At 38.4% G+C, this 15,434-nt stretch overlaps 1 protein-coding gene across 1 annotated transcript in view; it reads right to left on the bottom strand.

Moving 5' to 3' along the window:
• ARHGAP42 (Rho GTPase activating protein 42) overlaps positions 1–15,434 on the bottom strand; it is a 61,928-nt gene that overhangs the window by 20,261 nt on the left and 26,233 nt on the right. The window contains exons 4-5 of the mRNA XM_072398641.1: positions 2,859–2,963; positions 1,165–1,294 (exon numbers count right to left, since the gene is read on the bottom strand). Of these exons, the coding sequence (XP_072254742.1) occupies positions 1,165–1,294; positions 2,859–2,963 (235 nt within the window). The remainder of the gene's footprint in view (positions 1–1,164; positions 1,295–2,858; positions 2,964–15,434) is intronic.

Raw genomic sequence — 15,434 nt, 5'->3', positions numbered from 1 at the left:
CTTGTAAGACGTAAATGAGACACAGAAAAATACAAGGGAATGTGTTAACATGCTGAACACCTTCTGCAGAGCCAGGAGCAGATCATGCAGAGCAGTGTTAGGAAAAAGTAACATTTCCTTTACAGAAAATATGCAGGAAATGTTCTGAAGTATCAACCAGCCATGTAAGTGCACCCTTCACTTATCTGGAACTAAGGGGAGGAAAGATACGGATTGGGAGACATCTGGCCGATAGGTTGTAATTTTTTATACTCTGATAAATGTTTTTTGGAGTTTTAGCTACTCAAAGTAGATTATTTTCATGGTCTCATATTATAATTCATCATTACAAGAAGAAATATATAGGATATTTTTGCAAATTCCATTATGCCGATACTGCTTGCAGTCCTCTTTTTTCTTTTAGTAATCAAGCATGTAGCCCATGATCTGCACTAGTTTCAAGGTCCGTGTTGAAGCCATTGGATCAGCTTGACAGGCAACTAGCATTTGTAGATGTAAAGGTCTTCTATGACACCTCTTCCCCCTAACCAGACCTCTTTCTGATGTGTGTCACTTGATGTGTCAAGGGGAGGGGGACACCATTTTTCTCTTATTGTAAAAGTCTATTTAGTAACCTTCTTCCTCCTCTAAACATCTCTTGCTAGTCCTATGAGGCAGCACAGAATGGAAGTCACAAGATGTCCAGACTAAAGTCCATGGCTAATGCCATGGGGAGAAATGTCCTCAGCAAGAAGCCTCAAATATATGTTATATATGGGAGCTGAGCCGACCTTTCTATGAAAAAGAATGGCCCACTTATCAGTAAATCCCTACCCCTTCACTACAAAATGCTAAAAGTAAAAGCCATAATAAATAAAACTTGTAAACATAACTTTAACAACACTTTGGCAGGTTCCTTTAGGCACCCTTAACATTACTGTCCTTACTAAAGGCTCCTTGGAAAGCTCATAAGTCCAAGTTGATGGTTCAGTGTTGTTGCAGAATTTGGGACCCTAAGCTAAGTCTATCAGGTGCAAAGTTCAAAACTAACCATATAAAATGTTTTTTTTTTTTCAGAAGAGTAGTTGATGCTTGAAAACAGACTCCCAGTAAGTTAATCAACAGTAATTAAATCTTACCGTGCCTTGGACGAACACAAAAAGGGGCCACAACTGGTAGACTTACTTTTTTCTTGAACGTATAAAAATCCTTCCATTGTCCATTGACTGGGCGGCCGGTAATCTTGGTCTGCAGATTTCATTCTCTGCATTAACCGATCCATTTCCTGACGAGTGCTTTCAAAGTTATTCCTTGTCTGTGAAAGAGAAGAATTATCTGGTGATCCCAGGTCTCACAGCATTATTATAGGCATGTTATGATGATGGTGGCCGTCAATCTTTAATTTTTGAGGTTGCACACGAGAATACCAACAGGTGGAGGGCTTGTATAAAGACAAAATGATTCACTGCAAGGACAAATAATACATTTAAATTGGGTTAAAAAGTTGAAAAATTTTTAATTCAATTTTCTGAGTGGTTCTCTTGGAAGAAGAAGCCCTCACCTACTGATTCAACCCATCCTTATGTTTCCTTGGAATTCTGTTTTTCTTGGGTATCCCATGATAGTCTATCTTCTCCAGTCTTGAAGAGTTTTAAAACACCTGAACCATTTTTTCAGGGATGCAATGGTCTCCTTTGTCAATTCATCAAACAGAAGACCTTGACAAAGAACTAATTTCCCCCCAAAACACAGTTCTGGTCTAGGGTGCATGTTATCTCAGTAAAGGGAAATTGCTACCATTCATTGGCTTTTAATTATTGGCTTTGTTTTTTGCACATCTCATCTATAAGGATTTTTGCAAAATGGCAACATTTTTTTGGAAAATCCATTTTTTTGTAAAGTAACAAGATTGGCAGGATTAATTCTAGACTAATGTAGCACTGTTCCTGAAATAGTTTAGAAGTTATCTTAGTAAATTCTGAATATTTATAGAACTCGGTTCACCACCAGGAGTGACAGTTGGCTACCGATTGATGCTGAGGAAGTACCTGTCAATGGTAGGGTAGCCCTGAAGTCCTCTGGGGCTTGGCTAAGCTAGAGACTCAAACATCAGCCAGGATCCTGTCAGTTCTCAAATTCAGGACTGGGATTTTGAGGAACAAGTAACTCTGGTATGAAGGAACTATTCCTTGGTGTTATATGTGAATGTCAGTTGTGATTGGTACCATGATGTACTGTTTGTAAGTGGACTGTATTCACTGACGCACTGCTGCCCTTACCCACATTCTCTGTGTGTGCTGAATATGATTTCCAATAAATCTCTAAAAATGAAGATCTGCAAGTCTTTGAGTTACTGCCATTACTTAAGAAGAAGAAATCTGTGTACAAACTGGCCACCCCAATGGGGGTGAGTACTATACTAGGATATAAACACCAATGTGCAAAAATGAACATTAGGCAACTATGGGCTTGATTTACTAAAGCTCACCAAAACTGGAGAAGATAGACCATCATGAGAGAACCTGGGTAATCTAACAAACCTGGATCGGATTTCTTAAAAATAATTTGCTATTAGTCAATCCTTGACCAGATCCATTCCATGTTTGCTGGATCACTCAGTTTCTCCCACAATATATCCTAGGACATAGGATAGTCTATCTTCTTTAGTCTGGGTGATCTTTATTAAATCAGGCTCCATAGGTCCTCTCTTTTTCAGGTCCAACCTACATCCTTCTTCCTAGCATAATGTCCATTATACAGTGCTCGAGCCATTGATCCTTCTTTTTTTTTACTGATTTTAAGACTACTTTTAATTGGAGTTTTTCTTTAAATGGCAAACATCACTATAATTTCAAAGGCTCAATTATTCATGAACTTACGTTTTGCAAATTGAATTGCAGCTGCTCCTTGTACGGTGTAAATTCTCTGGCCAGCTCATATCCTTCATGGTAGAAGGTAAAGAGACCCTGGAGGAATGCCAGAAGCTGCAAGGGTAAAAAATAAAAATAAAAAATCAGGCAATGAATACTCCAGACTAGGTAAAGTAAACAGCAGAGCCTCAGATTTACTACAGATAAGCAGCCACTTGCAATTAATGGTATATCATTCGTTTTAAAGGAACTCGGCTTCAAGGTTCAATTAAGAAGAGGAAAAAAAGTTATATATGACTTTGGCATGAAGATGAGTAGCCGGCAATTCGTTCCATAAGGAAAGTGTCCTTAAATCCATGATTTCGACTGCAAGAAAAACGAATGTTATAATTCAACATTTCACCTCAGCAGCCATGCGCAAATAAATTATTTCAAGTGCTCACTGGTTAGATTACAAGATTTTGTTAAGCCTGTAATTGTGAACCATAAATATTGCTCGTCCTCAGCGGTGGAGGACATATTGGTTATCTGCGAGTTGTAAACGCTGAAACGCTGGAAAACAACTCGCATTTGTCAAGAGGAAGACGGAAAACAAAATACCCAGGGTGAATTTTATTCTGAAATTTGCATCTTTGGAATTGTACAAGTCCATAGCAGTAATATTATATTGTATTCTGAATGTAAAAGCATACATAAACAATATATGTACGGTATATATATATATATATATATATATATATATATATATATAGAGAGAGAGAGAGAGAGAGAGAGAGAGAGAGAGAGAGAGAGAGAGGTATAAGTTAATTGCTCTATATATGCACATGGATACTAATACGAAAAAAAAATTAGGAAAGAAAAAGTAAATTGGAAAGGTAAAAAATGTATATATATATGCACACAGGTAGTTCCCAAGTTAAGGACATACCGACGTCTACTAGATACGAACAAGGTTTCCCTGCTCATTCATGTGCAGGATGGAGGCTTGATGGGGGAGGGGGCAGTTCACATAACTTGCAGAAGAAGTCTTTTGCTGTTCTGCAAGCTCTTGTAACTTTTTAATGACCAAGACAATTTCTCCAGTTTTTTTTTTTGCTTTGTTTGCTTGATTAGTTTTTTATTACCTTACAGTGAAGATTTTACACAGCAACTAACATCATGCTGCCTAATAATAAGTTGAGACAAACATCTGTCCTTGTATTTAATAAAATAATGTATCTGTTCCAACTTACATGCAAATTCAACTTCAAACCTACAATGCCTATCTAGTATGTAACCAGGGGACACAGGGACTACCTATATATATATATATATATAAATATATATATACACTGGAATATGGGGGTAATTGTGGTTTGATAGTGCCGAGCCTGCAGGGCCAGCATTTGTAAAACATTTTGGAAATCCATGTTGGCTTGTAAGCCTTTCTTCTCAGGGTCATCTACCCATAGATGGCTGGAAGAAAGAAACAGCTCTTCCAAAGCATTGTCTTGCATCTGCTGGTAGCATTGTTTTACAATGGCAACATGCTGCAGTAACACCCATGCTGCTTTTATATTACAAGGAGGTAAGTTATAGATTTGTATATGAGGTGGTGTGCTGTTCATTAGACTGTATATATTTCTTACTCTTGCCCCAGAATATTACACCTGACACCGGCACTCTGTGTATTACATACATCTTACCCCTGCACTTTGTATGTTACATATACCTAGCTCCTGCACTACGCAGGTTACATACCCTGACCTCTGCCCTCTGTTAATTACAAACATTTGACCTAGAGCAATTTTATTTTTTTATAATCATAAACTGCTCCCATTTAGCACAATCTGGCCACCCCACCATTTTCTAATGTTATGTGAACTGCATTAAAATTTCCCTCAGCATGGACAACATCGTCCTAGATATTTCTGAATCATAGTAATGTCTCTGGGGATGTAACTAACTCCATAAGTTTGTACACCAAGGGCCATCAACTCGAGTGATGCTACCAAGGGTTTCCTTATAGTAATGGTTTTCTTATTTGGGTCTCGTGTATAAAATGTTCAAAAAACGCCTGCTCTAAGGAATTTTTTTTAGTTTTGGATAGAGTGGAAAAGGGTAGGACCATTATTAAGTTTTAATTGCATCATTTTAACGCTGTTTGCATAAGTAGTAAATTCAATTTTTCAATATGAACCTTTTAGGAACAACTGTCTAATAGGAGATTTACCCCATCATTGGTGTCAGTGGAACAAGGTATCTTATTATTAAAAATAAGTTTATATAGAGAAATGTTAGAAGCTGGGATTTCTGGAGATGATGTTATAACCCGAATTTACATTCTTGGTACAAATTTTTGATTCATGGTATTAAGAAAGAATTATAGAAGGTTTAAAATATTCTTCATGGTATATTTTAAATGTATCAGGATGATAAACAGAGGATCAATTTGTAATGCCACAGTAGTATCAGTGTCAATAGGGTCATATGTAATGTCTTGCTGTATTGTGTTTTCTTATGTTCTTTAATTACAGTTTTCATGAATAAAAAAACTCCTAAAAATTTCCTATTCTCAAGAGAAAATGGTTGTGGATGTGACGTGCAGCTTTTTTTTTACAACCATTTTCTCTTGAGAATAAGAGATTCATAGTAAGTTTTTGTATATGTGATGTATTGACATTGTAATCAGAATTATTGTGCTTACATGATGTTTGTATATTTTATTTAGATTTGCTCAGTATCCAAATGTCACTGTCATTCCTGAGGAAGCAACCGTAAGTGTTGTAAAACGTGTCGAATGAAGGTTACCCTTATCTCTTCCCCTTTGTAAAAAACTATCCTCTTTGTAGATAACTATCTTGATGGAAATGGTTTTGGGGAAGTATGTAACTTTATTTGTAACACAGCTGTGCCATTCATGAGCTTTTGAGAAATTTTTATGACTTTTAAATGTTATTTTGTACATTGTGTGTTCTAATTTTTCACATAATAACATATATTGAATTTTAATGATTTAGCCCTTGAAAGTCCCGCTTTCCAAATCTTTCTTCACCAAAAATATTCCCTATATGTTAAACTTTGGGAAGTGGCTGTTTCTAGTTTACTAATATTAGAGGCGCCTTTTTCTTTCTTTAATAGGTTTGAATAACTACACAACTTTCTCCTATTAGATAGGAGAAAGTTATTAGGAAAATTTCACTCCCGATAACTTGTCAATAGTAGGAGGAATTTGAAAAAAAAACATTGATTTAGGAACACTATTTTCTCTACTAGCAGATGAGACAGAATCATCTTTGAGATTACTTCCCACATTGGAATTTATTCCGGTGAATCATAACACAAATATTAAAGTATGTTAACGTCACATATGCACCACCAAGTGCTGATTATATACACCATGATGTATTGTGTAATAGTTTTGTGGTGCATTGTCATTTGTGCATCCAAAACATTGAGAACCCATTGAAAATAAATAGGCCTTGCACCAAAAATGTGCATTAATGTGCCAAATGTGTGCCCAAGTGTAATAAAGCACTAAAAATGTAGCAGTCTGGCCAAAAAAAGTCCCCAAGCCTGTGAGGTCGGTGTTATGATCCTTCAGTTGTTATGTTATGTTAGGTGTTATGTTCCTTCAATTGTTTAGGTCAAGGTTCAGTAGTGTTATGTGTCTAAAAACCTAACCAACTGAATATACTAAATGATCAGGACTTTCTATCAATGGATTTTTTCTAACTTTACGACACAGCCATATTGCAAGATGAAAATGCAAGGATTCATTGGGCTTAATTTGTGAGTATGAGACATTATTTGGATTATACATGGATTGGCAACAACAGAACTTAACCGCACTGAGAATTTTTTGAAAGTGCTGGAGAAGATTTTTCGAAGAAGTTGACTTCCCCATCATCAATACAATCTTGTCAAAATATTAATGAAAGTCCAAATGAAATGTTGTGATATTGCATAAACTTATTGAAATGATACCATGGCCAACGTGTGCTGCTAGCAAAGCCAAAAAATGAAAATATTAGAGCTTGGAACTTTTCGGGCAGGCAGCGTATATTACTTCTTCTGCCACACGACAAGCGACCACTAGATGACAGCAGACTATTGCAGACAAATTCTGGCTTTCTGAAACGGTATAAATGCACCAAAATCCATCAAATAAAACAAATGCTATTATCCCCTGCTATTTCCCAGCAGGAAAGATTATGAGAGAGTTTGTTTAACCTCTTACTAGAGCCCTCAACCTAGTTTATTAGCAGAATCTTCAAGTGGGGCTGTCTCCTAAGGCTGTATCTCTGCGCCTTTCTGCACAGTGCAGTACTGTAGATAGGATACACTTGTCAAACAGCTGTAACCAACAAGGAATAAAGAAGGAAGAGGAAGCCGGGCAGAACTTGCTACTTATTGAGAATAAACTTGTTTTGTACACAAGCAAACAGGACTGGTCCTGCGGGTCCTTATTATATGTACAAGGTGAAGAAGTTCAACAGCAACCGCAGGCATTGCACAGCCTGTGCATGAACATTAGCTTATGTTTGATGGAAACACACGGATGTGTAATTAATCTTCGCACACTTTCTGAGAGTTACGAAGGGTACATAGCTTTAAATTATATTTGTTATGACAAATCGTTGTACAAATCCCAGACTTAAAGTGTTAGTAAACTGTAACAATAAACGTCTCTTATTTGGTCCCTTTTGGTCTTTTTAAAATACATTCAAAAGGAATTTGTTATATCTGGTAAGAAAAAAAAAAATGGTATGAGCTGATAACTTTCTCTGCCTGGGCTAAATGTAACATAACATTCTTGTCAGATATTTCTGGGGACTATAGAAGCACATCCTCTTTTGGTTTGGAGAATAGGAGAGGGCAGGGATCTACGATTCTCCTATTGTATTTTAATGATTACTGTGTGTTACTTGTGAAGATTACAGAACATGGAACTAATGTCCCATCCGTTTATTGGATGATTGCCTCCATTAGTAATCAATTTCTAGTAACTTAGTATGAAGGGGAACTTCCACAGATCACCCGGTCTGTCCTAGCAATAATAAAACCTTGCTGACCCCATTTTTTATCATTGATTTCTGTAGTGTGGTGAGGTTTGGCTCTGGTAGATGATAAGCAAATACCTAACTCTACTAGGAAGACTGGAATGTTTGAAACCAAATGGCTTCTACTGCTGTGGTCTGTGTTCTCCCAAGCCCTTTTTACTGGGTGCACCACCTGGCACTTTTTAGTAACTCCCAGGCTGTTTTTGGTGGTTCCTGAAAAGTTGAGTCAATACACCACCTACATTTTCTTTCCACCCAGCATACAAAAAATTCTAGGGAGAATACTGTGTGATGTAGAAAAAGTAAAAAAAAAAAAAATTTTTTGGCCGGCTGGTTTCAGTTAATGGTAAAACTTCCTTCCTGGTTTTTTCCCAAAAAAAAAAAAAACCTTACAGAGCCTAGACATTCATTAACTTCTGGAGCAAGCTGTGCTTTGATATGCAAAAAGAAACAAGTGCAGATTTTGGTCATTAAAGAGTTACATGAGGTTGCTGAACAGCTCAGCTTTTAAGATCACCCACAACCTCAGCTGTGTTTACCAAAAGACTTCTTTTGCAAGTTTTGTGAAGGGCCCCCTCCCCCCATCAAGCCTCGGTCCTGCACAAGAGCGAGCAGGGAAGTTCTGTTCGTATCTAGAAGTTGTCCGTATGTCGGATGTCTTTAACTCCAGGGCCAAATGTGCATTTGTCCTAATTGCATTTATTAAAATAATGTACCTGTTCCGACTTACATACAAATTCAACCCAAGAACAAACCTGCAGTCCCTATCTCGTATGTAACCCAGGGACAATCCGTATTTACACTTATATACAAAATGTATCATTTATATATTAAAAAGAATTATCTTGCACTAAACTCAGTCTCTCAATTATTACACTTGTTACTTGGAAAAGGAAACAATTATATAGGAAACAGTTGTTGGATCACCCATTAATTTTTGTCTATTGATTTTTTTATGGTAGCAGCAGGGCTTTGCTTCCTCAAGCCAGAGCCTCCGGCAAGATCAGAACATCAGTGGCAACTCTTAGGGCCCTGTCATACCCAAAGTTTGCAGCTCCAAGTGAACAGCAAACTGCTGCAGTGTGCCCCGGTTCAGCAAGCTGCACCATACATAACGACATTTGGCCATGCAGCATGAACCTGACAACAGCAACTGCGTAGCCAAAAGCGACTTTGGTAACTGCACCTACCATCTTCTGCAGCCAAATGTAAGATATAGATTCCAACTGCCCTCATTATTTTGATAAAGAGCAGTTAGGACCGTTTAGGTTGCAGCAGAACGCTGGGGCTTGCTGCATGTCTGAAATGGCTCATGAGACAAGCAGTCAAGTCAGAAGCAGCAGTTCCCTAGATCTCACACTTCTAATATATAGCTATGGGTCCAGAAGCATAGCAGTGCCTATACACGCTCATGTACCAAAAACTACACTGCAATTTTAGGAAAAATTTAGAATGAAAGAAAGAGTTTTATATTTTCAGATTTATGTATCTGTAGACTAATCTTTTAGTTCTAAGGGATTTGTAAAACAACTAGATCCAAAATCCATTTTGCTGCAGAATTGCAATAAACAGAAATTCCACCAAAGTTAAAAAACTTTTCATTTTTCATTCAACCTGCTTAAGCAAAACTAGCTTTTAAAAAATAAAATAATTTACTGTTTCTTTATTTATTTTGAAGGTGTAAAGAGTGGTGTAGTGCAATTCATTTATTGTCCTTTTTGAGTCTAAAATGTATCTTGTATGCTGGTAAAACTACATTTATGATAAAATGTTTTCCATTTCAAATTGTAGTATTTTACCATCTTTGCCCACTAGAGGCTGCTCTAACTGCACCAGAATGGAATGAATACAAATCCTCCTAAATTCCATTATTCTTCAAAAATTCATGATACACCAATTTAAAAGGATATGTATTTATTTATACATACGCTGTAACAAAAACTGATTTTGTTTGGTGTATAAATGTCAACATGACAATTAGATCAGCCAAATTAAAATGTAAAGGAAACTATCTCTAATGATAGATTTTCACTAGTAGTCTAATTAGCTTGATGGACATTCCTGAACAAACAGAAATAGCAGTAAAAAAAACAAGCAATACATCTTGTAGAATTCACTCCCACTCATACAGAAAGAATAATTCATCTTACTGACCCAGAAAGATCATCAATACACATATTGTGTTTGCCGCCTTTACTGGGCACTGGGAAGTAAAGGGCTGGGAAATAAGTTTTTGGATTGGACGCTTTTTTAACACTTTGACAAATCTCATAATATATTGATGAGCAGCTGATATGGCTGATGATATAACCAAAACAATCCAAGAGAAATAATATATATGCTTTGTAGTAACATGGAAGAGCACCAATCTTATGCATTCTTAAAAATACCTTTTACCTAGAACCTAACCTAAAAAATGGAAGAATAGAATATGTCCAGGAAACTTCAGTAGTTCAGGCAACATTATGATCCTACTGGGTAAAATGGGCATCAACACATCACATTCAATCAGATCAATGATCAGGATAAATTGTTAATGTTTATTCCAGCAGCAAACCGTGAGCCCATCAAGTCTCAGTAGACAGTTGTCCCGTAATAGCCTTCAACTGATGCACAAAATTTTGGAGTTTCCGAAATGTTGAAAACCGCCACTCACAGGGGTTCAATGTTTTCAGGAATATGAAGGATAAAGACCAATTCTGGGCCAAATCCAGCCTCCAGCAACAGCCTTGGGTGTGAGTGAAGGTTAATGCACTCAAGTCAATGGAAGAGGCTACCTAATCAATGGTGACCAGAAACAACATTAAAGTGTACCTAAACTCCGAATTTTCACTTTACATAAAAGGGTAGACAACTATTTTATGTTAAGTAAAAATTTTGTTTGTTTTTTTTTTAAGTGCAACACTCTTTTAGAAAAAAAAAAAGGGCTCAGCACCGCCACCTAATTCTTGATCGCCCGCGCCTATGAATGGGAGCGTAAAGTCTTCCGAAATACCTATGTCACGCATCCCATGAGGCTCTTGGGTGCTCCTGTGCATGCCTGAGCATCTCGGGCATGCGCAGAAGAAGCCTTTTTGTGAAAAGGGGGAAAAATTGCCAATCGCACTGAGCATGCAGTTTTCATTCAACCTATGTCACCCAATCTTACGCCTGGGTAGGGTGACGTAGGAAGAAGAACCCAGAAGAGGCGCAGGTGGCAGCACCTGGCTCAGGGACGAGGCAGGGCCCGATGGAAGGCGCCTACGGACCAATCCACTGAGCTGCGGAATTAAAGGTAGGTAGATTAGCTCACAATCTAATGTCCCTACCAAAGTCATATGTCATTACCCCAGTCCAAGGACAAGGACAATTTTGGGGAAACCCAATTAACCTAACTGCATGTTTTTGGAATGTGGGAGGAAATCAGAGTACCCGTAGGAAACCCAAACAAATACGGGGAAACCCTGCAAATCCCATGCAAATAGTGCCCTGGCCAAGATTCGAACCTAGGACCCAGAGGGCTAACCTCAGAGCCTTCGTGCTCAGATAACATGCCTTTAGAGTTTTTATTGGTATTTGGCATTGCATTTGATGGGTTTCTCCATAATTCTGCTCCTGTTGACAATGGTTTTGCTAGACAGAAAATAAAAATAAAAAATATGATAGAAGTTGTACTACTTCCCAATTCTACTATGAAAAAATTATATTTCAGTATGTGTTGCTGATAGAGAGTTCACCTCAGCATTAGGACAGGAAGTGAGGGAAATATCCCGGTACCGATGTCCAATGTATATCAGATGATTGTGGCTGGAAACGATCTTTCGTGATCATTTCCAGCGACAGATAAATGAATGATGTACACATAGCACTGTTATGTTCTATAGAGAGCAAAGAAGAAGGACAAGCAAGGGGCACCCTGCTGTGCTTTACTTCTTCTGTCACCTGGTCCTCACATGGGTTAGAGATCTTCGCCATCTTAACTGGCCAGGATGATGTAAATCCTGTGCACGTGCACAGAAGTTCATTTATTCTCCGCAGCTATGCCAGCATTGCATGCCCAATATACATTAAAGAAATGATTGTAAAAAGGCAAGTAAGTTTGTTTATAGCAAAAGATGCATCCCCTGTCCCATCTGCAATAAAGAAACAGCCTGCTCACAATTTTTTCATTTTTAACTTAAGTTCTGCATTATGTACAAAGACAACTAAACTTTATATTAATTAAAAGACAAAAAGTTACTTTATTATGATGAATTGCAACATTCTTTGTATATATAATAGTGCTGATCCACACAGAACAGATAAAATTCCCACCAAGCCGCTGACACACAAACACACAGCATCCCGGAGCCTCATTATATAGAGGTGAGAATGTTCTATCAAACTGACAATTTTCTTGCTGGCCAGGAATCCGCAGTGTTCTCCTTTCCGTTGAAGTTTTTATTTGTCTACCTCAAAGCTTTCCTGACCCTTTGTATCTCCGGTAAGTTCGGATGTGTACAAATATTGTCTTCATCACAAAGCTCTAGGGACTGGGTTAGAGAGAGTTCAGATAAGTACGGCTGGAGAGGGTGGGCGGCCACAGGTGAGCTGTTATATCAGAATTGGTTTATTTGTAGAATTAAGTGACAGATCATAAGACCCGCAATGACAAATGACTGGCCTGGAAGGATTCAGCATGACGTTCTATAAAATACTCTATAGTTTATCCTCTCTCCAGGCAGCCTCTAATATAAAGCTGGGCTGTAGACAAATATAAAAGACGCAAATGACTACAGCCGTGTTATCATTACATTCAAAAATGTATTTTTATAATGCAAGCAGTGAACGCGCCTGGATTTAACTTAGTTTCAGTCTTTTGAACAGGGGGAGAGAGAGACATCATAACTAAGGGCAGTGTAAATATTCATAATTAAGCTGGGTAGGAAGATGCTGTAGGTGGATGACAGCCCTTGTGTATTGTGAGCCAATTAGTAACCACCTAAAAACAGCCTGGTGGGTACTAAAAAAGTGCTGGGTGGTGCGCCCAGCTGAAAGGGGCTGGGGAGAACACAAAGTGTGATGCAAATTAAAATGCAAGGTATATGCTGGGACAGTGGTCGCCAACCTTTTGGACATCACAGACTATTAATTTCACGAACTCCGGGCCACATATGCACGGGGAGCTGTGTGTCACTCAAAGGGGAAGGCACTTCCCCCAGAGTGACGTCATGATGCCAGAACCTGCCCAATCTCCCATTGCAGGTCTTAAGCTAGGTACACACTTCCAATAATTATCATTAGAAAAAAAACGATTACGACCAATCAACGATTATGCGCGATTATACGTGAACTATCGTATTGTACACAATTCTGTACATGCTGTAACGGTACAATTGTTCAAATATAATCCACCAATAGTGTACACACGCTAGATACAATAGTTTGAACGATGCAGGAAGTGACATGTAAAGGAGAAAGAGTACCGCAGAAACATGCACGATCACTGAACGACTTTACACACGATAGATAGTGAACGATCGTCCGCCAATCAGATCCCCTGTGACGGTCGTAATTATTTCCAATGACAGTCCTTGTTCGTCGGCGTTATTGGTCACCTTTTTTGTGAACGATTTTCTGCCAATCGGTTGTTCGTTTCCAATGATAATTATTGGAAGTGTGTACATGGCTTTAGCTTGCGATGGAAGAGTGGGCGGGTTGTGTCGAGAGACACAACCTCTTTACCACCCTGAGCCCCTCCGATCCATATGAGAGACATGGTCTGTGGCCATGGCCGATGCTCCCCCCCAGCGGGGTCATTCGCCTGACCCCGCTGGGGGGGCACATTAGTCAGAGCTGCAAACCACCAAAATTTTCTTGCAAACCACCGGTTCGCAACCACTGTGCTAGGAGGACAAGAGAGAAGAGTAAAAAGGACAAGCTCAATGGCATGCTGCTTCTTCTTCCCCTGTCCAATCACAAGATGGGGAAGAGATCTGTAGTTAAAAGCTAAAGTGCGGCAAAAAAAAAATAAAGTCCGCTTTTAGGAAGGACTGTGCTTCCTAATCTTTGCAAACCCCAGGACTGGACTGAAATACAAATCCTTTTGCAGGTATACCAGCTACCATATATATATTTCATCTATCTTGCAAAACGATAGGAAATGGAGCAGTTTTTAAGAAGGGAAAACTGGAAGAATGGCAGGGTGCATGAAACAGGGTGCAGGGTGCATGGAGCTGGAAGAGGGTTCCCTCTTCTTACTGTAGGTACCCAAGGCCTCATGTACTCGTTTTAAGGGGGTGTATTTTAGGGGAGATTTCTATGAATTTTCTTAAATTACCTTTTAGAAGCACTTCAGACAACCTGTAAAGTATGATGTGACGTATTCATCTTGGATGCTTCCTTTAGAATTTAAGCTTAAAACAGTTCCAGCCATTATAAAGATACCATGGGGGCCACAAACTGCCAGTATATTGTAAAGCATTTTCCATACATCTATGTATGCAAACATAGTGGAAATGTCATGCCTAAGTAATTTCATTGACCACCAAGCCAACCTATTCTAAAAGCGAGATTATTATGCAGCTTTTAATAACTGGGGAGTCAATTAAGACATGAACAATGTGATTCAACACACTCCTGTCCATACAATGGCCTTCCAGTGATGAAGATTATTTATAACATTATTGCAGGCAGACAACTAGCAGTCGGTGGATTGGGTCCACTAATTAAACTCAGGGTAGGTTGGTAATCTCCAAACGTATTGATTAGAACAGTGTCATGGAAATATATTACATGTATACATTACATCTAATTAGAAAGCTGCCATAGCAATATATCTGTAAATGCATTGATAATATGCACGGAGGCAGAAATCTATGCTGGTTGTAGAGATGGTTCTATAGTCTCACCATTGGGACTAGTGATTTTAAACAAAATGAATCATTTATAAAGAATTCCTAGGGTACTGTGAAAAATGTTAGCACAAATCTAAAAAGTGGTCTACTAACATGTATAAATTTATTCGCTTATGTTTTGCATTCTGCTGTTATGTATTGCTGAACACAATAAAAATTGAAAAAATTGCAAGTTCTGGTGCCTATTAACGTCCCTTAGTTTCAGGAACATTGGGTGGCAATGGGGTCTTATCGTGGCGATGCTCCATCACCTAGCTTGTGCTCAGAATAAAATACAAATGAACCACCCACACACAACTCTATAGGAAAGGCTTAAGATACAAAACCAGATGGTCAGAAATAGAGGATTGTAGTTTTAATGTTCAGTTGCTGTGTTTTTCTTTCCATAAACCACTTGTAATGTGCCTTTGATTTTTTGGGAAAATTTGACTCCAGGAAGAGTCAATTCCCTAGGGCCCAGACCTCTTTCTTCTTGCATACATGGTCTACTCCTCTTCAGTGTCTAATTCCTCTTTGTGCTAATCCCTTGCCTCCTTATGAAGGGTAAGAAGCAAATTGGAATACTATAGAGCAGCCATTCTTAACCAGGGTTTCATAGAACCCCAGGGTACTTTCTTTCTTGCTATGGGTTCCTTGCACTTTGGCTGATTGACCCCATATTTAATGAT

This window comes from Pyxicephalus adspersus, chromosome 1 (assembly GCF_032062135.1).
Source record: "Pyxicephalus adspersus chromosome 1, UCB_Pads_2.0, whole genome shotgun sequence".
Classification (NCBI taxonomy): Eukaryota; Metazoa; Chordata; class Amphibia; order Anura; family Pyxicephalidae; genus Pyxicephalus; species Pyxicephalus adspersus.
The sequence above is the reverse complement of the archived record's forward strand: the minus strand, read 5'-3'. Positions and strand labels throughout refer to the sequence as shown.